The following is a 20,153-nucleotide window of genomic DNA, read 5'->3' as shown; positions in this document are numbered from 1 at the left end:
TGTTTAATTGGATGCCTACCACACATTCCTCCACCATCACTCAAGATATGGCCTTCCTGTTGTTCAAAATTGGTACTGGAGTCGCCATAGATCTTGGAGCTGTTATTTTTGACCAAATCATGTCTCTAAGTGGTGCCAAACGTAAGGGGCAACACTTGATGTTTCCTCGGGTCATTTACAAACTTTTGGACTCTCAACGTCCTTTGAAGAAGTCCCATGAGACTTTGACTTCTCCTTTGGTTGGTCCCACCTATACTGTCAAAGATGATCATGCTCCGTCCACCGCTCGAAAAGTCAAAGGAATTAATCTGGCTAGTCCTACTTCTGGCAATGTTGTGACTGACACTCCTGCTGTCCTGACTGATCTTGGTGTTGTCCAGACAGGCATTACAAGTCTTTCTGTCCGGTTCTCTCTCATGGAGGAAACTCAATGCCAAATTCTTACTTCATTGGCCACTCTCAATGCATCCAGCTCTCCTGCCCCATGATGATCTCAGTTCCTTTGATCTATTTTACATTTGTTAGTTGTAAAAGAACACTTAATGTGTCTTTCTTTTGGTTTCATTTGTTTGTTCTTTGGCATTTTTTCAGACAATGAGGGGGAGAGAGTGACTCTATTTTTTGGTACTTTGATTATGTTAACCTACTGGTTCTTATAGGTTTCTTTTGTTAACTGTGCTTTGGTTATCTTTCGCAGGGGGAGTCATTTTTTTGATTATTTTGTGACTCTTATGATTTTAAGCACTTACTTGTGTTTTGCAGGGATGATTAGTGCTCAAAAGATGTCATTTTATCAAGTTTAAGTCCAAATTAAATTAAGTTTTGAATAATATTTTCTTGAATTTATTATGATATATTCTTTAAATGGAAAATATTAGTTTTAATTTAATTTAAAAATATTTTATATGAATTATAATGCATTTGAGCCTAATTAAAAGAAAAAAATATAGAAAAGAAAAGAAAAGAAGTAAACTTGAAAAATGAGAGCTGAAAAATGATATTATTGTAGTTAACTTCTCTTTTTTTTGTCATTTCAGGCCCAATGCAGGCCCATGGTTCCAGCAGCCCAAAGCCAGCCTCATGCAGCTTCCTGCCCGCCACGTGTCCGCCTGCCAGCCAACCCGAGGCCGCCACGTCGCCGCCAGCAGCCATCCGAAGCTCCAACACAGCTTCACTCTAACGCCTCCTTCAGCAGCCTCCATCAATTGGCAATGCAAGCATGTGACCTTCAGCCTCCTTTCCACCTGCATTGACACATATATGCATATTATGCAAACACGTGACCTTGCCATCTTTTGCTGAGGCCCAACGAAGGCCAACCCGATTATGTACAGCTGAGGCCCAACGAAGGCCTTGCCGTCTTTTGCAACTCCATCCAATGTAGCTGAAGACCAGTCTGAAAACCCAACCCAATTCACCCCAACCAGCTGCCTACATGTCGCACTCTCATTGGTTGGAGTGGGTCAAAACCCACTTCTGCCATAGCCACTTTCAACCCATATTTTGTGGGTATTGGGCTTTGCAAAATTACCATTTTGAGCTTTAAAGCTCATCTTTTTTGGTGCTTTTGAAAAATGGTATTTTGACCATACACCAAAATAGCTAGGTTAATATTAATAATAAGATTTGATTTTTCAAAATCATATTTTATTATTAATATTTCAGATTTATTTTGTAAACCCCAAATTGTTATTTAATTTCTTTTTTAGTCATTCTCTCCATCTATAAATAGGGACACTTTCTTCACACTTGTAATGTAATTTTTAGAATAGAGAAACTATAGCAAAATTTCCACTCACTTTCTTCTCATATTTTATTCTTAGAATTTTGTGAGAATCATGAGCATAATGGTCTAATCTTCCTAGGAAGGTTAGGGATGATTCCATATGCAAGTGATGTTATTTTGCTACTTTGATTTACTATGTTCTTAATGTAATATATTTGAGTTATTTATGTTCTTTCATCTCTATCTTTATTTACTTATGCTAATAGTATATAGGATTAGTCATGCTCTTTCTATGTGCTTCTAATTAGCAAAAGTAATATTGATACATAATTTTATGTCTAATCTTCTATTGCATTATTGCCCTTGGGTATTTTGTCATTTTTAGATTTTTCATAAGATTAACATTGCGCTTTTAAAGTAAAGAACTTTATAACTCAAATGAATTTTTGTTAGAAAAGACTATGAACTTTAATGTTAGATTTTCCAAGTAAATGTTGGGATGTGAACTATTTACTTGTGTATTTTTGTAAATCAAGTAACTAAACAAGCATATGGATGATTCTTGAAACTTTTCATTTTCTCAAACTCTTGATTACATCTTACCTTTATTTCACTTATCTTATTTCATCACTTTATCAAAAATACAATACCAAAATCTCAAACCTCTTTCCATTTACAATTTTATTTACTTCTTGTTACTAACTTTTTGTGTTATTTCCTACTAACCTTTTGATTTTAGGTTACCTCCTTGTGGATTGACTGCCCGATTATACTACAACCACCGCTTAGTGGTTGTCACATTTTGGGCGTTAAACAATGGATCTGTTAAAAATAGATATTCATTGTCTATAAAATTGCCAAAGGGGAGATTGTAAATCCTATAATTGACATTTTTATAGAAATATATTTTTTTCTTAAAAGAGAAATTGGTTGATTTAATTGTTTCCTGTTATTATAATTTTCGGAAATATTTGTTTTCCTTTTATTATAATTTTCGGAAATAGTTGTTTTCCTTTATTATATTTTTCGGATTTGTTTGGAAATATTTGGTTTCCTTTATTCCAATTTTCGGAAACTCTCTTTCCTTTTGTGTGATTTTTGGTCAATAATATGCTTCCTTATTTAGCATATATTGTCTCATTTTGTTTATAAAGGAAACAAAGTTTATTGCAAATATTCGGTACTTACCCAAAGTTATTTTTGGATTATTTGCTGATATATTTTCCTGCAGCTCAAGGATTGCAATCAGGAAACTGGTTCTTAATGTCATTAATTATTGTTTCCTTTTTGAACTTGTTTTGATCCGTCACAGGTCTGAGCTGTTCCTACCAATATCGCATCTGTCGGATCAGCATCTTCTAAATAAGGCAACTCTTCGACAATCAAGAATAACTTCTGTGATCCTTGCCTTTATTAGAAGCATTCTTTCTCTGCCTTTGTGAGCACGAAAAAGACTCTATAAATAAGGCTCTAAAGGCAGTGAGAAAAGGGAACTCTTTGGTGCATTATTCGTGAGCTTTATTGTAATATTTGTGAGAGTTCTTCTTTGTATTCAAGATCATAAGTATTCACGTGATCTTATAGAATTATGTGTGTTTAGTTTTTAGTGGTGAGCTTATACCATGTTCATGAGTGAATACACATTGTAATTTGTACACAGCGTTTGTAGTCTTCGGGAGAAGATTTTTTACAAGCCTTGCGTCGGGAGGATGCAAGCACTCGCTGACCATTGAAGGGAGTTCAAGTGGTTGAGCGTTTCAATCAAGATCAGATTAGTGAAGAGAAGTACAACAAGTTGCGGCAAATCTCAAGAGGGCGTCTTGTTTTGTTTAAGTCAATGTTTTTGTACTTGTGATTCTTTATTAATTAGTTTTATTCTCTGGGCGTGGCCCCAATGAGTAGGTTATCTGAAAGGGTTTATGAACCTTGTAAAAATTCGTTGTGTTCTTTATTCTTTTGCACTGTTTTTTTATTGTATTCAGTTTCTGTCGTGACAAGTTTGGTTTCTGAGCTTTGTAAAAATTCGCTGTGTTCTTTATTCTTTTGCACTGTCTTTTTATTGTATTCAGTTTCTGTCGTGACAAGTTTGATTTCTGTTCCGACAGAACTGTATTCTGTGCAAACAGTTAATTACCATTCCGCACTTTAATTAATTCACTTGGTTTAATTAATTTGGTAATTACTAAAAATGGAATTTCAATCTTTATGGAAATCAGTGGGGAGTTAACTTAGCAGCCCTTTCATGCTCTTGTGGAAGATGGAATCTGAGTGGAGTCTCATATGTTGATGCAATGATATGCATTCGAGGTAGAAACTTCAATCTCTTCAACTATGTGGACAACTGTTACCACAAACAATCTTACAAACCTGTCACCAATCATGTAAATGGACCTCAATTGTGGCCTAAGCCTAGGTAAAATTCTTTGATCCCTCCACCTTTTAAGAAACCTCCGGGTATAGGCAAAAGAAGGCTAGAAACAGAAATATGCTGATGAGCCCCCACCACCAAACCAAATAAGAAGACATGGCATGGTCATGCATTGCTTGCAACAATTGTGGTAGCCCAAATCCACTCAAAGACATTAAAGAAGCATCAACTTCACATGTTTTTATATGCTTTATTTTTTATACTTTATTTTATTTTGGATATTTGGTATATATTTTAACTTGATTTACTATAACATTGTAGCCGAAGAAACGTGGCAGGAAGAAAAAGAAAGTCATTTCCTTTGAGGTGTAAGATCATGGTTGAACTTGTGCATATATAGGGACAAGTTTTTGCTATTGCTATTTCTTTTTGGTGGAGTAAGATGGTGGTGGAAAAATGTGCATATGGAATTGGAACTATATGTTAGTTCATGAACATGTGGATATTGGACAATTAGAAGCAACTTTTTGAGTGCATAGGAGCAAATTTTTGTTTTTCACAGGAGCTTAATGGTATTACTGATAGCAACTTTTTGTTTTGCACAGGTTTATTTTTGGTTTTGACATGTAATGACTCCTGACAATGTCACAAAATTAATAGAGAGGACAATTTCAACACTTTTTTTATTTATTTATTTCAACTCTTGACAATGTTTTATCTAATTATAATTTCAATTTTTTTTTCATTTCTGGAATCACACTCAACTTATCAACTTTGACTTAAAAAAATATAATTGTTTATTTGTTTAGTCAATCATAAACATTATTTCTATATGTGGCAAATAATAAAAAGAGTAACTTGGGTGCATTGATTTGTTAAAAAAAATTCATGGCTGAAACAAAAAAACAACTATTATATTAATTTTTCAGTAGACACCCTTGGTTTTTTTCTATATGCGTGCATTTGACGGTGAAACTAACAGAGTCCAAAATACTAACGGCTGTAATTGTTTGATGATAATAGGGACTTAAATGCCAAAATATAAAGGTTAGGGACTTAAATGTTAAATACAAGAGAGATTAGGGTTTTTTGCTGCAAATAATAATAAAAAAAAGAAAGAAAGAAAGAAAAGTGTTTTCTTTTTTGATAATAAAGCAAGAAAGAGGGAGTGAAGCCATAGACATATATAGAGAATCCCACAAACGGGCGCACGCACTTGCCAATAGCGAATATCCAACCTCTTTTTTCTTGGGGGTGGGATTATGCTCTTCTTCCAAGCCATTCTTCTCCATAATCACAGTAATACTGCCCATACCACACCCATACCCATCGCCATAGCCATAGCCATTGCCAGAGCCAGAGCCCCCTTCTTCTGCTCCCGCTAAGTGGGGGCATAGAATAGAAGAAACAAAAAAAAAACAATACCCACTCAATTCCCAACTCCGTCGATATTGTTATTCTTGGATCTGACTCTCTCTTAGCTGTATCCGACGGGGCTGCGCCGGCCGTCGAGCACGTGGGCTTCTTCTTCCCAGATGGGCCCTAAGCCTGGCACCGAGGGCTGCTGCAACCCCGTGAAGAAACCTGGCCCCGTCTCCATGGATCACGTCCTTCTCGTTTTGAGAGAAACCAAAGAAGAAAGGGACCTTAGAATTCGTAGCCTATTCAATTTCTTCGACGTCGCTAATGCCGGCTATTTGGACTATGCCCAGATCGAGACGGGCCTCTCCGCCCTCCAAATTCCCCCGGAGTACAAGTACGCCAAGGATCTTTTGAAGGTCTGCGATGCCAATAGGGATGGCCGGGTCGATTACCTCGAGTTCCGTCGCTATATGGACGCCAAGGAGCTTGAGCTTTATCGAATCTTTCAGGCCATTGATGTCGAACACAACGGCTGCATTTTGCCCGAAGAGCTCTGGGACGCGCTTGTCAAGGCTGGTACTTTCACATTGCATTGGACCACACCACTCCTTTTATTCAATTCTTTATCCTTTTTGTTATTATGAGATTGCTTTGCTTTACCCTTTTTTTATTGATTAAAAAGTTTCTAAAACTGGGTTATGATTGTGAGTGTTTGTGATTAATTGGGTAGTAGACTTGTTCTGCATTTATGACTATGATCTGTCTTTCGCATTTTGACAGGGACAATTTTGGTGGCCCTATGCTTTTATCTAACTGTGTTTTGCATTTTATTTTTGTCTATAATGATCCCCACTTGTTTCTTTAATGATCGTCACTATTTCGGAGGTTGAACTAATTTTAGTGTCGTTGATAGTCGTAGAATTGGAAGAATATTTCAATGGTCAACGAAGGTGGGCAGTGACTTCTTGTTTCCTAATTTCCTAGAAGGTTGCATTTTTCAGTTTAGTGCTTTTGATTCCTGTGGTAGAATCAAACTATCATATGTAAATGTTGACTAAAGATTTAGGATTACATTGGGATTTTTCGTTTTCTTCTTTTATGGAACCCTGTACATATATACGGTGATTCTATTTGCCTTTGCTTGGCTTAGCTAGGCTCTGAGTGTGTAGAAATATAAGGCTTTTGAATTGACACTGATGGAGTTGAGGAATGGTTGTAGAGTTTGTTATATGCAGAGTAAATATAGGAAGTTCTAAGTTCTTGGTCGTCCTTGCTCAGATTTACATGGTTAATTAAATCATTTAGTAAATTAATTTTGGTGGCACACTTGTGCTGCTTGTAGTTTATTGTCATGTAGCTAAGTTTATAAGCTCTGAAATATTCTTGATTTCTAGGGGTGAATTTATATTGCTAACCCAATAGGTTTTCGCTTTTCACTATCATAAATGGAGTTATGAAATTATAAGAAGGTTCTTTCAAAGAATATGCAGTAATGTGCATATATGGAAATGGAGAATTTTAGTTTCTGAATTTACATATCTTGAAATTTGTATCTTGTGTTTTTTAGTAGATTAAACTGAATGGATTAGGAAAGATAGTTTAGTGAAGTGGGCTCAGTTCTAAGTTTAATTTTATTTTATTTATTCGTGTATGTACTACATATTTTTAATTAAAATTTTCAAGATTGTAGCCTTAATTTATTTTTCCTATTGAAACTACTGTGGGTGTAAAGTATGGGTTTTACTGAACACTTGCAAACATGTGTGTGTTAAAGAGTAATTAGTGAGTGTGTATGAAATGAAGTCTAATTAAGACTTAATGTAGGATACTCTTCCTCTACTTCCGTTTTGGATTATTTTATATCAAAATAGTTCAAATTCTCCCTTAATTCAACTATCTTCTATTAATATTTTTAAGTCCTTTCTCTGTACAATTTTTTATATAAGCATAGTTATGACATAAAAAATTGCTTTTGAAATCCGAATCCAGGGGTGGACAAAGTGTCAATTCTAGATTTATGTAGGATTGTGAAGCAAGGTGTTGAAAAGTCAAATATGCCCTTTTTCTTCCCAAATGTAGTGTATAAGTAGGATCTTTGGGATTTAAATATGTTTGTTGGATCAATATGCGAGTAGTAGTGTTGGTGGGAACTAGGTTCTGATTTCTTTTATGAGGTTTTATGAAAAAAAATTTGGACTAAGAAGTATGAATTTATCTATTGGTTCTGATGTTAATGTTATGCTCGTAAAATCTGACATTGAATTTCGATCATTCCATTAAGTGCATTAGTTTTGATTTAGAGTGTTTTTTCTATCCCTGCCTGTCTCTTACAAAGTATTAATTTCTAATATTTTACATTTTTCCTTGGCATTCTACTCATGTAAAGTTCATAAAGAATTTCTGCAATATTTGCTAGATTATGTTTATTCTGCCAAACATCAATGTTACATGCAATGAATGCTGTAATTTTAATACTATATCACCCACTTTTTGGGTTATTTTCATCTTATAAGCCTTGGCAGTTTCTGTTTTGAAGGGATTGAAATTGATGACGAGGAGCTTGCACGTTTTGTGGAGCATGTTGATAAGGATAATAATGGAATCATCACATTTGAGGAATGGAGAGATTTTCTTCTACTCTATCCACACGAAGCAACTATCGAAAACATTTATCATCACTGGGAAAGGGTATGTCTTGTAGACATTGGGGAACATGCTGTTATTCCGCACGGCATAGCTAAGCATGTTCATAGAAGCAAATATTTTATTGCAGGGGGAATTGCTGGAGCTGCCTCTCGAACTGCAACTGCCCCATTGGATCGCCTGAAGGTGATTTTGCAAGTTCAGACAACACATGCCCATATTGGTCCAGCTTTAAAGAAGATATGGAAGGAAGGTGGTATCCTAGGTTTTTTTAGAGGTAATGGGATAAATGTTGTGAAGGTAGCACCTGAGAGTGCCATAAAATTTTACGCTTATGAAATGTTGAAGAATGTGATTGGTGATTTTAAGGGTGAAGACAAGGGTGATATTGGTGCTAGTGGAAGACTTCTTGCTGGTGGTACGGCAGGTGCAGTGGCTCAAACTGTGATCTACCCGTTGGATCTTGTGAAAACGAGGTTACAGACGTGTTCTTGTGAAGGTGGAAGGGTTCCTAAACTGGGGATGCTTACAAGAGATATCTGGCTTCAAGAGGGACCCCGTGCCTTTTATAAGGGTCTTCTACCATCCCTTCTTGGGATTATCCCCTATGCTGGCATTGATCTTGCTGCCTATGAAACTTTGAAAGATATGTCAAAGACTTACATTCTTCATCATGATAGTGGTATAGTGATTTGCCTTTACATCATTTTTTCTCAATTGACTCAAATTAAATATATATCTTTGGTCAGTGCCTTCTAATTTCGTATTGTAACTACTGTTTTTGCAGAACCTGGTCCTCTTATCCAACTTGGTTGTGGGACAATATCTGGAGCGCTTGGAGCAACTTGCGTTTATCCATTGCAGGTTGTTAGAACAAGGTATTACGGTTTTTTTGTTTTTGTTAAAAAAAATGAGGCAATATTGTGATTCTTTTTGCTATGTTTATCACAACTTGTTGAAACTTTTCTGTAAAAAAAAATCCTGGTGGGTTTTGTTCTTTGATTCAATTATAAGTTTTTGGTACATTTATGTTATTCTATTGAGATTAATTGATTCTCTCTTTTCAGAATGCAAGCACAACAATCTACTACTGCTGATGCTTATAAGGGTATGTCTGATGTATTTTGGAGAACCTTTCAACATGAAGGTTTCAGAGGTTTTTATAAAGGACTCTTTCCCAATCTTCTCAAAGTTGTGCCAGCTGCAAGCATTACATATATGGTTTATGAGAGCATGAAGAAGAGTCTAGATCTTGATTAGAGAGCGTTATTCAATTTTGATGGCGGCAGAGATAATCTTGCTGCTGAAATGCTAATGCTATTGATGATGACGATACCAGGTGAATAAAATAAGTAATCATATGATAATTGCTGTTTATGATAGACAATTATACCCCCAGGGGTACAAAGGCACATGATTTTGTAGTCAGCATTTTTCTCTATGCTTATCTGACATAAATATTGACAAACAACAGTTTCGGCACATTTTGAAGGAAAAAAAAGAGGGAGAGAGAGAGAAAACTAAAAAAAGGGAAGGCAATAGGTTTAGTTATATATCTTTTCTTATACATTTGATACAATGTCCTGAATAATTCAGATTTTTCTCATTTTGCAAATACATTTGGGATTTGCTCTGCTGTCATTGGATCCTAGAGTACAAGCTTCAGAGCCTTTGTTTGGAAGATAGACTATATCATTTTTGTATTGTACACGATGAAAAGTAAGACTATCTTCTCTTTACATGCACCCATCATTGTTGGCTCTGTTGTCAATGGATCCTATCCAAGTGCACAAGTTTCAGAGCATTTGTTTGGAAGATAGACTATCTTCTCTTTGTTATTGTACACGATGAAACATATGATAGGCTATCTTCTCTTTTTATCGTATTCACTGGGAAAAATATATGCACATGCACCATCATTAAATTCATTCTCTGTGTAATGTTGTAATAATTTCGGCATGCCAGGGTTTACAGTCTTAGGACTTAATTGCAAATGGTAAGGGCTACAGCCCTTTTTCTGAACTTGCTTTTGTTATTTTTATTCCATGTGCTTCATTTGTTGGATCTAAATGTATATTAGTCACCATTGATCACAACTTCATCAGTTTCAAACATAAACATACATATTTTGTGGACCTCCTGTTAATAGTTATTTACAAGACAAGAGCTTTTGTATTGGGATCTTAGCATTATGTGCGACCATTAGCACTGCACACTTCCTTAGAATGAGATGACTAGTGTATCTTAGAACAGTTTGAGGAGATAATTGGACAAACTTGTCCAAGTTGGCTTGCAATTATATGATTATAATGATAGTAGATTTCTTTCTTAGGGCAAAAGACATCTTGGATGGTATTGGTATGCACCTTTGGGCATTGTATGTGAATGTGTTATGTTTTCTTTTACCATTTCTATTGTTTAATTGCAATGTTTGATTTTCTTTTTTCTAGAATTAAATTTAACATAGTGGCTCCGTTTGGCAAAGCTTCTGCTTTTGCTTATAGCTAAAAACATAAGATTAATAGAAGTTTTAGCTTATTTTTCTGTTTGGATAACTATTATATAAATATATATTTTTAATGAAAAGTTCTTTTTAAAGTGTTTGGATATTAATTAAAAAATATCTTTTATGAGTAAAGTAGGAATAATAAATTTATTCTAATTTAAAAAACAGCTTCTCGAAAAGTTCTTTTAAAAAAAGTTAGGAATCCTAACTTCTTCAAAAGACCTTTAAAAAACACTTTTTCTTAGCCAAACGGGGCCAGTATCTTGTTCTTGACCACACCAACGTTTTGTGATAATTGCTAATAGCATTCATGTTTAATGAGACACATGATCTATAATATATATATATATATTAAAATGAATAATATATTAGAGGTGATAGCAATTCAGGTTGCAAACTGTAACTCTCACTTGGTCTATTGTATCGATTATAGTATAAATTTTTTTCCTGCTTCTTTGATGATTTGAGTTTGTTTCTTGATTTTATTCAAAAGATTATTTTCAAATGATAGGAAAATTTCAGTATCTACTAAACTAGCATTTGTTCAATAATAAAAACACATGCATACAAAGACTTAGAGCTACAATCTACTCTGGCAGAGCTCAGAGCTTATTGATTTCTGGTAGTAGTTTTATATATTGCACTTAGCAGCAAACCAGTACAACATTCCCACTGCCAATCCTTCACTCTGAGGAAAAAAAATGAAGGCAGCTCAACTCACACAGCACTAGCAAGTAAAACTGTATAGTCCAACTTCCCTTTCATTAGTCGCTTTGAGATCTGCCACTGACAGAGCTCTAGATGTTGCACTGACTAGCACAAGATGTTCGTATGGTTAGGAAGGAAAGGGAATAATCACTTTCACTTGGGGAGTGGGTGTTATTTAGGATCCAATCAGAGTGAGATTCTTATGCTGCTGTTGGAGTTTGAAAAGAACTAACAGAAAGAAAGAAACTCTACCGTTTGTTACTCACAAAAGCCTGAGCAGTGTAAAATAGTCTGGCAATGCATTGCTTAGAGTCTTAAAGCTAGTATTACATACAGGAAATAAAAATAAATAAAAAAGGTGAAAAATAAAAAAAGACAACAAACTGGAAGAAAGGCTTTGCCTTCCCTTTGCCTCTTATGACTTGCCTTTGCTTGTCACTTCATTCCTCACATCCACTAAAGGAAGAGGAAGAAGGTGTTGTTCTCTGTGCTTGAAAGAGCACATGTGGAGGTTGTCTTCTTCTTCTTTTTCCTGCACATCATGTCTGTGTGATGACTGATAGGTTATCACACAATAAAGGTTTAGAGTATTGAATATTTAGACCTAAGAATGGAAAGAGTAGTGATAAGAGTTTTTCTATTGTTCCCAGTATTTATGGACTCCTTAGAGGGGTGAGGTGGCACTATGTTTGATTTAAAAATTGTAATGCAGGAAAAAGAATGAATAGAGGACAAATAGAACAGATCAGCCCAAGAGGATCATATTTTTTTTTAAAAATAAATAAATAAATAAATGGTCCCTCCATACCAGCATTATTCTCCTTATTGGGTAAATGCTTCTCTACCACTATGAATATAATATTCTTATACTTTGTCATATATCAGGATATTAGTATACTCAATTAAGAGAGAGAGAAAGTGTATGCTTAGTCATTCCATGTGTGGAAAAGCATGGAAACAGAGAATAAAATGAATGAGGTAGGGAGATGATGAGTTAACATGTGGATGGCTCTTTCCCCAAAGAGGAGAATGAAATCATAAACAAAGGAATGAAAAAAATAAAAGGCAAGTAAAAAAGCAGTCTAATGAAGGTGTCTTAGGAGAGAATTTGGTAAGTAGATTTGGGTTTTACTTTATAGGCCACATCCAATTCCAATATGCACCGTCCACTTCTCCCTTCGGTACAGATGCTTGTGAGAATCTTTCTAAACCCCACTAATCCCCATTGTCCACTTTACTGGGAGGCCTAAGCTAATTGTGGATAGACTGTACATCCAACAAAGAATTATTAGCTAAAAGTAGAGTTTATATATTGGAAAAACTTACTATTAAGCGATAGGAACAAATTGACTTTCATGTAATCATGTCGTGCTGTACTTACCTTTTTCCTTTTTTTTTTTAATTTTTTTATGTGTATGTGTGTTTTGTGAAGTTCTACTTGTTTTCTTTGAATAAAGATAAAAGAAGGTGGCCCTCACTCCATGCTTGCAGACTCATGAACCCATTTGGGTTTTGACCTCTTCCGTGAATAGAGCATGTGTGTAAACTCCATTTTACATGTATTGGCAACTCAAAAACACGTAGGCAAATATTTTGTCTTGTTCTTCAATCCTTGTTTGCATACATCGTTTTCCATGGGGGAAAAGCCAAAAAGAAGAGGCGAAAGTTATGTGTTTTCTATACGACAATTGGGTTGATTTAGATAGATTCTAACCCCCTAAGTGGACAAAAGAAAGTTTGTTTTCAGTGTTAGAAATTGGGATGATGCATATGCTTACAGCCCCCTTCATCCAAGTCTTACCCCTTGTGTGACTGACTCGTCATGAGAGACATGTGTAAAAAGCAGTATCTTAATATATTGGTAGTTCTTTTTACATCCTTTTCAATAAGAAAAATGGTAGCTCTTCCCTCTTTTCCCCAACTTAAGCTCAAAAAATTTCACACTTGATAAGAACTCAATTGTCTAGGAATTGACCAAATAAGTTTATATAATTCTTCAATAATATTATTCTCAATTTTCTTTTGTATTGGGGAATATAATATCATAAGGTATTTTGTTGTTTGAATATTATTGAAGAATTCGCTTCTCAATCGAATATGATAATTTACTTTTATAGATTGAAAAAGGCATCTACGATAATCTTCTCCTTTTTTTTCTTTCTTCTTTTTTCTTTCCTGAATGTCTTCAAAACATGAGCATTTATAGAAAATATTATAATATTTACTGGTTTATTTATCAAATTTTTTGTGAGAGCACTATGGACTTTGAGAAAACCCATTCCATTCCAATGTTTCCTAAATTACATGAATTGATAATCATGCCATTGCAGCATTTATTCTCTCCTTATCGTCCATGCAAAGCTATTCTCCTCATCTAACTTGAGGGAAAAGCTGAAGTTGCTTCACAAAGCTCTGGCCATAATCAAATATCTACTCCACAAAAGCTCCATTTTTCAGTTTGTTTTGTTTTATATTTTCTTTTTTTTAACCCCAAATATTTTCTTCTTAACTTCGTTTTGTTTTGTACCTCTCTTTTTAGCTGCTGCTTTTTTTCTTCACCTTTTTTTTTTTAATAATTTAGACTTGTTGAGTCCCTCACAAGGCCACACAAGCTTTTTTGTTCTATATAACAGGTCAAATCCAATTGCATTAAAATTTGATATTCTTCTCCAACTCTTTCTTTTTCTTTGAACAGGGTCAAGTCTAGCAAAATATATAAAAAAAATGAAGAATGGGACTGAAAAAGACCATTTAAAAAAACTAGAGTTGTATTTATATAATTATATATTGGGTAATGATCTAGACCGTTTCATAAAAAATAAAAGTAGTATTTGTACTTGTGGTCCAGTGCACAATAGCATTATAGAATGATGATTAATAAATTAAATATTTAAAAAACAATTAATTGTAATATTATAATAAAAAATGTAATAAAGTCTCATTAATGATTAAAGGCAATTTTGAAATAAAAAAAGTATATTTATTATTAGCATGTGCTAGGCAAAACTATTAACATATTATTAGATAAATTTTTTTTTTTTACAAAAATACTAATGCAGAGCATCGATGCTCTTGTAACTCACTTGAGTAAGATAATTTATTCCAACTAAAATTATAGAATCATTTGTCTCATATTCAAAAGTGATAGACACTACTTAATTACTAATTTTAATACTAACGGATTGCATTACACATTCTACTAAACTTTGCATCTATTTTTTAAATTAAATTACTTAAAATATCAATATTTAAATAATAGTATATTTTAAAATTAGTTTCTAGAAAGTATAATACTAATATAATCCAATATTACACCAAGATGTACTATTCAATTTATTTAAACAATTAGTGTATTTTAAAATTAATTTATACATTTATAGCATTTATATAAGGGAAGTTCTTTAGTCCCTCATTTGATATTTTCAGGACTTAGTCCAACAAGTGTTGTGAGTCATAGGATATGTTAATTTTTAGGTTGAATGGTTGGACTTAAATTTGTTGATTGAATGATACAAAAGTACATATATACTTTTGGGGACCTCTTTTAACCGGGTACCGATTGTCATTTACCCTTTAGTTTGTTTTTAATTTGTTTAAGCAAACAAGATAAAAAAAAAAATAATAAAAAAAAAAGCTTCTTCCTCTTCAACCGAGTTTGATTGAGAAATAACGTTCTGGTTATTTCTGTCATTGTTATATCGTTGGAGTGGCTTCATGGGTTGTGGGTGGAACCTGGCTACTTACTGTTTAAAGTGTTTGGCTACGTGGGTTTTGCCTTTTGTAGTGTCCGAGTTGGAGAAAAGAGTTGTTCTATTACTAGTATGTTGTTATTTCTCTCGGTGTTGGTTTTTTTTTTGGCAAAAATCCTCATTTTGTAATTACTAGTTATGATATTTGCTTGAATCTTGACTTTGGGTAGTTATGAAACTTCTGATGTTTGGAATTTATTCGGGCAATTTTTTTTCTTAAAATGTAGAAATTAGTGAAATTTGCAGTGGGCATTCAATTTATGAAATTTTGTAAGTTGTGAAGTTTCAGATGCATTTTCGGAGTTCGATAATGCTAAGATTGTAGGGATCAATAAATAAGTTCACCACAGAAAACCAACCTCCAAGAATCACAACTAAACAACCAAGTTAAAAGTCACAATAACTCACAAACAAATCAGTAAAACAGAGCTAGAAAAACACAATACAAAACATAGTCTTTTACGTGGTTCAAATTAGAGCCAAGACAACTCTAACCTACATCCAGGGACAGTCACTTTTATTAGAATTTGACCTTCAACTTTATTTGAGTACAAATCTCACTACTCTCTCTTCTAGTACAAAATGTCTCAACACTACTCTCTCTTCTAGTACAAAATATCTCAAATTACAAATTTTTTCTCTGTTTCTGGAAATCATATAAAACTATACAATAAAAGCTATATATATATAGTAGTAGCAACTAATTATTAATTGTCAAAACAGATTTACAAATGATAGAAAGCTGATATAATAGAATGTTGAGTGAGCCAAATAACTAACAAATCTCCACCTTCGGTTCAGATGCTTGTGAGAATCTTTCTAAACCCCACTAATTCGCATTGTCCACTTTAGTGGGAGGCCTAAGCTAATTGTGGATAGACTGTACATCCAACAAAGAATTATTAGCTAAAAGTAGAATTTATATATTGGAAAAACCTACTATTAAGCAATAGGAACAAATTGACTTTCATGTAATCATGTCGTGCTGTACTTACCTTTTTCCTTTTTTTATTTTTTTATTTTTTTTATGTGTATGTGTGTTTTGTGAAGTTCTACTTGTTTTCTTTGAATAAAGATAAAAGAAGGTGGCCCTCACTCCATGCTTGCAGACTCATGAACCCATTTGGGTTTTGACCTCTTCCGTGAATAGAGCATGTGTGTAAACTTCATTTTACATGTATTGGCAACTCAAAAACACGTAGGCAAATATTTTGTCTTGTTCTTCAATCCTTGTTTGCATACATCGTTTTCCATGGGGGAAAAGCCAAAAAGAAGAGGCGAAAGTTATGTGTTTTCTATACGACAATTGGGTTGATTTAGATAGATTCTAACCCCCTAAGTGGACAAAAGAAAGTTTGTTTTCAATGTTAGAAATTGGGATGATGCTTATGCTCACGGCCCCCTTCATCCAAGTTTTACCCCCTTGTGTGACTGACTCGTCATGAGAGACATGTGTAAAAGCAGTATCTTCATATATTGGTAGTTCTTTTTACATCCTTTTCAATAAGAAAAATGGTAGCTCTACCCTCTTTTCCCCTACTTAAGCTCAAAAATTTTCACACTTGATAAGAACTCAATTGTCTAGGAATTGACCAAATAAGTTTATATATTTCTTCAATATTATTATTCTCAATTTTCTTTTGTATTGGGGAATATAATATCATAAGGTATTTTGTTTGAATATTATTGAAGAATTCGCTTCTCAATCGAATATGATAATTTACTTTTATAGATTGAAAAAGGCATCTACGATAATCATCTTCTTTTTTTTCTTTCCTAAATGTCTTCAAAACATGAGCATTTATAGAAAATATTATAATATTTACTGGTTTATTTATCAAATTTTGTGTGAGAGCATTCTGGACATTTAGAAAACCCATTCCATTCCAATGTTTCCTAAATTACATGAATTGATATATCATGCCATTGCAGCATTTCTTCTCCTTATCCTCCATGCAAACCTATTCTCCTCATCAAACTAGAGGAAAAAGCTGAAGTTGCTTCACAAAGCTCTGGCCATAATCAAATATCTACTCCACAAAAGCTCCATTTTTCAGTTTGTTTTGTTTTATATTTTTCTTTTTTTTTACCCCAAATATTTTCTTCTTAACTTTGTTTTGTTTTGTACCTCTCTTTTTAGCTGCTGCTTTTTTTCTTCACCTTTTTTTTTTAATAATTTAGACTTGTTGAGTCTCTCATAAGGCCACACAAGCTTTGTTGTTCTATATAATAGGTCAAATCCAATTGCATTAAAATTTGATATTCTTCTCCAACTCTTTCTTTTTCTTTGAACAGGGTCAAATATAGCAAAATATAGAAAAAATGAAGAATGGGACTGAAAAAGACCATTTAAAAAACTAGAGTTGTATTTATATAATTTTATATTGGGTACTGATCTAGACCGTTTCATAAAAAATAAAAATAGAATTTGTAATGGTGGTCCAATGTACAATAGCATTATAGAATGATGATTAATAAATTAAATATTTAAAAAACAATTAATAGTAATGTTATAATAAAAAATGTAATAAAGTCTCATTAATGATTAAAGGCAATTTTAAAATTAAAAAAAGTATATTTATTATTAACATGTGCTAAATTTGACAAAACTATTAACATATTATTAGATAAATATTTATTTTTACAAAAGTACTAATGTAGAACCTTCCATCATAAATTTGCCAATGGATGCTCTTATTCCAACTAAAATTATAGAATCATTTGTCTAATATTCAAAAGTGATAGACACTACTTAATTACTAATTTTAATACTAACGGATTGCTTAATTACACATTCTACTAAACTTTGCATCTATCTTTTAAATTAAATTAATTAAAATATTAATATTTAAATAATAGTATATTTTAAAATTAGTTTCTAGAAAGTATAATACTAATATAATCCAATATTGCACCAAGATGTACTATTCAATTTATTTAAACAATTAGTGTATTTTAAAATTAATTTACACATTTATAGCATTTATATAATCTAATATTATACAGAACAAAAATGTGCAATTCAATTTATCATTAAAATAATAATCTTATTCGTCCAAATGAATACATTTAAAAAAAAAAAAATCATTATTACATCTAGATATACATATAAATAGTACATATATGCCAATAACCATTCCCAATACAATACATAGATCCCTTACCCGACAATAGCCCACCCCACCAAATATAGCACATCTCCGGTATAACTTTTGGAGGGAAAAAATGTTAAACCTCTTCATAATAATGGGGGATATATATATATATATATATATATATATATAAAGTGGCATGGGGCTACTCCAACCCCGGCCTTGGCATTCCATCTCAAAGCACGAACCACCCAAGCCACAAGTGATTGGCATCCAAATGAATACTTAGTATTTGATATTTATTAAGGTGCGAGTCTATGAATTTTTGGCCCACTATTACTAGTTGGATGAATTATAAATAGTGTTCATCAGGCTAAACAAAATAAGTATTAATTAATTCTTATTATTCTAATAGAATTAAATCTTGAATTATAAGACATTTGAAAATGTTACGATCGGTGGGTGATGACATGATAGTAAGAGATTTGTTAATAATATAAATTTTATTATTATGTAAGGGTAGTTTAGTCTTTTAGCTTCTCATTTTTTTGGCTATATATTTTGTTGCTCTTGTACTCTTATTTTTATCTTTTTGATATAATGAAAACCTAACTTCCCTTTTGATTCTCTCTCAAATCTTCTTTGTCTATTTGCAAAATTATCATGGTATCAAAGTTGTAATCCTAGCGCAACCAAATTGAGGGTACTAAAGAACCTTGCTCTGATACCATGATGATTACACCTTCTTGAACGAGACTCTTCAAGAAAAATTTTACATGGTTCCTCCACCAGGCGTTCCTCATAATTCAGGAGAAGTTTGCAAATTGAAGAAAGCTCTTTATGGACTTAAACAAGCTCCCCAAGCCTGGTTTGAAAAATTCTCCATCGTGACTACTTCTCTCGGCTTCCATCCCAGTGCACATGATTCAGCTCTCTTTGTTAGGTGTACTTCTTCTAGCCGCACTTTACTCTCTTTATATGTTGATGATATGATTATCACTGGGGATGATGCGAATAAGATAACGGAGTTGAAAACACACTTGGCTCGTGAATTTGAGATGAAAGATTTGGGTTCCCTACGGTACTTTTTAGGGATAGAAGTAGCCTACTCTCCTCGTGGCTATTTTCTTTCTCAATCTACGTACATTGTTGACATTCTCGATCAGGCTCGTCTCTTTGATGCTCGCACTGTTGATATCTCTCTTGAGCTTAATGCCAGGTATTCTTCATCTGATGGTGTTGCCTTGTCAGATTCCTCTTTATATCGCACTCTGGTTGGTAGCTTAGTGTACCTTACTATTACCAGGCCAGACATTGCTTATGCAATTCACATTGTCAGTCAGTTTGTTGCATCTCCCACTACCGTTCATTGGGCAGCTGTGCTTCGTATTCTTCGATATCTTCAAGGAACTCAATTTCAGAGTTTGATTTTTCCATCTACGTCTACTTTAGAGTTACGTGCCTACTCAGATGCAGATTGGGGTGGTGATTGTACTGATTGCAAATCTACCACTGGTTTTTGTATATTTTTTGGAGATTCTCTTATTTCTTGGAAGAGTAAAAAACAGACTGTTGTCTCTCGATCGTCTACAGAAGCAGAATATCGTGCCATGGCCTCCACTACCGCTGAAATTGTTTGGTAGCGTTGGTTACTTGCCGATATGGGTGTTATTCTCTCAAATCCCACTCTGATGCATTGTGACAATGTTAGTGCTATTTAGATTACTCTCAACTCTGTTTTTCATGAGCGCACGAAACATATTGAGATAGATTGTCATCTTATTCGTCACTACTATCAGAATGGGACCATCACCTTACCATTTGTCACTTCCGCTATGCAGATTGCCGACTTATTTACGAAGGCTCATTCTATTTCTTGTTTTCGTTTCTTAGTTAGCAAACTCTCGATGCTTCCCGCAAATGCATCGTGAGTTTGAGGGAGGTGTTAATAATATAAGTTTTATTATTATGTAAGAGTAGTTTAGTCTTTTAGCCTCTT

General features: G+C 33.7%; 1 protein-coding gene across 3 annotated transcripts; it reads left to right on the top strand.

Moving 5' to 3' along the window:
- Positions 1-5,282: 5,282 nt before the first annotated feature.
- LOC133797564 (calcium-dependent mitochondrial ATP-magnesium/phosphate carrier protein 2) lies at positions 5,283-10,291 on the top strand. 3 transcript variants are annotated; one of them, XR_009875665.1, is made up of 5 exons: positions 5,283-6,032; positions 7,993-8,781; positions 8,887-8,977; positions 9,167-9,438; positions 9,752-10,291. XR_009875665.1 is itself a non-coding variant. In XM_062235505.1 (4 exons), the coding sequence occupies exons 1-4, from the start codon at positions 5,630-5,632 to the stop codon at positions 9,357-9,359; spliced, it is 1,476 nt and encodes a 491-aa protein (XP_062091489.1). In that variant the 5' UTR covers positions 5,283-5,629; the 3' UTR covers positions 9,360-10,291. The 3 variants fall into 3 exon arrangements, 1 of the variants encoding a protein (XP_062091489.1); XR_009875664.1 differs by having other exon boundaries at positions 9,696-10,291; XM_062235505.1 differs by having other exon boundaries at positions 9,167-10,291.
- The last annotated feature ends 9,862 nt before the right edge of the window (positions 10,292-20,153 follow it).

This window comes from Humulus lupulus, chromosome 8, assembly GCF_963169125.1.
Source record: "Humulus lupulus chromosome 8, drHumLupu1.1, whole genome shotgun sequence".
Classification (NCBI taxonomy): domain Eukaryota; kingdom Viridiplantae; phylum Streptophyta; class Magnoliopsida; order Rosales; family Cannabaceae; genus Humulus; species Humulus lupulus.
The sequence above is the reverse complement of the archived record's forward strand: the minus strand, read 5'-3'. Positions and strand labels throughout refer to the sequence as shown.

Coding starts and splice junctions, on each gene's coding strand:
- LOC133797564 (XM_062235505.1), top strand. CDS start 5,630: ATGGGCCCTAAGCCTGGCACCGAGGGCTGCTGCAACCCCGTGAAGAAA. Junction 6,033..7,992: donor GGACGCGCTTGTCAAGGCTG/GTACTTTCACAT, acceptor TCTGTTTTGAAG/GGATTGAAATTGATGACGAG. Junction 8,978..9,166: donor TTGCAGGTTGTTAGAACAAG/GTATTACGGTTT, acceptor CTCTCTTTTCAG/AATGCAAGCACAACAATCTA.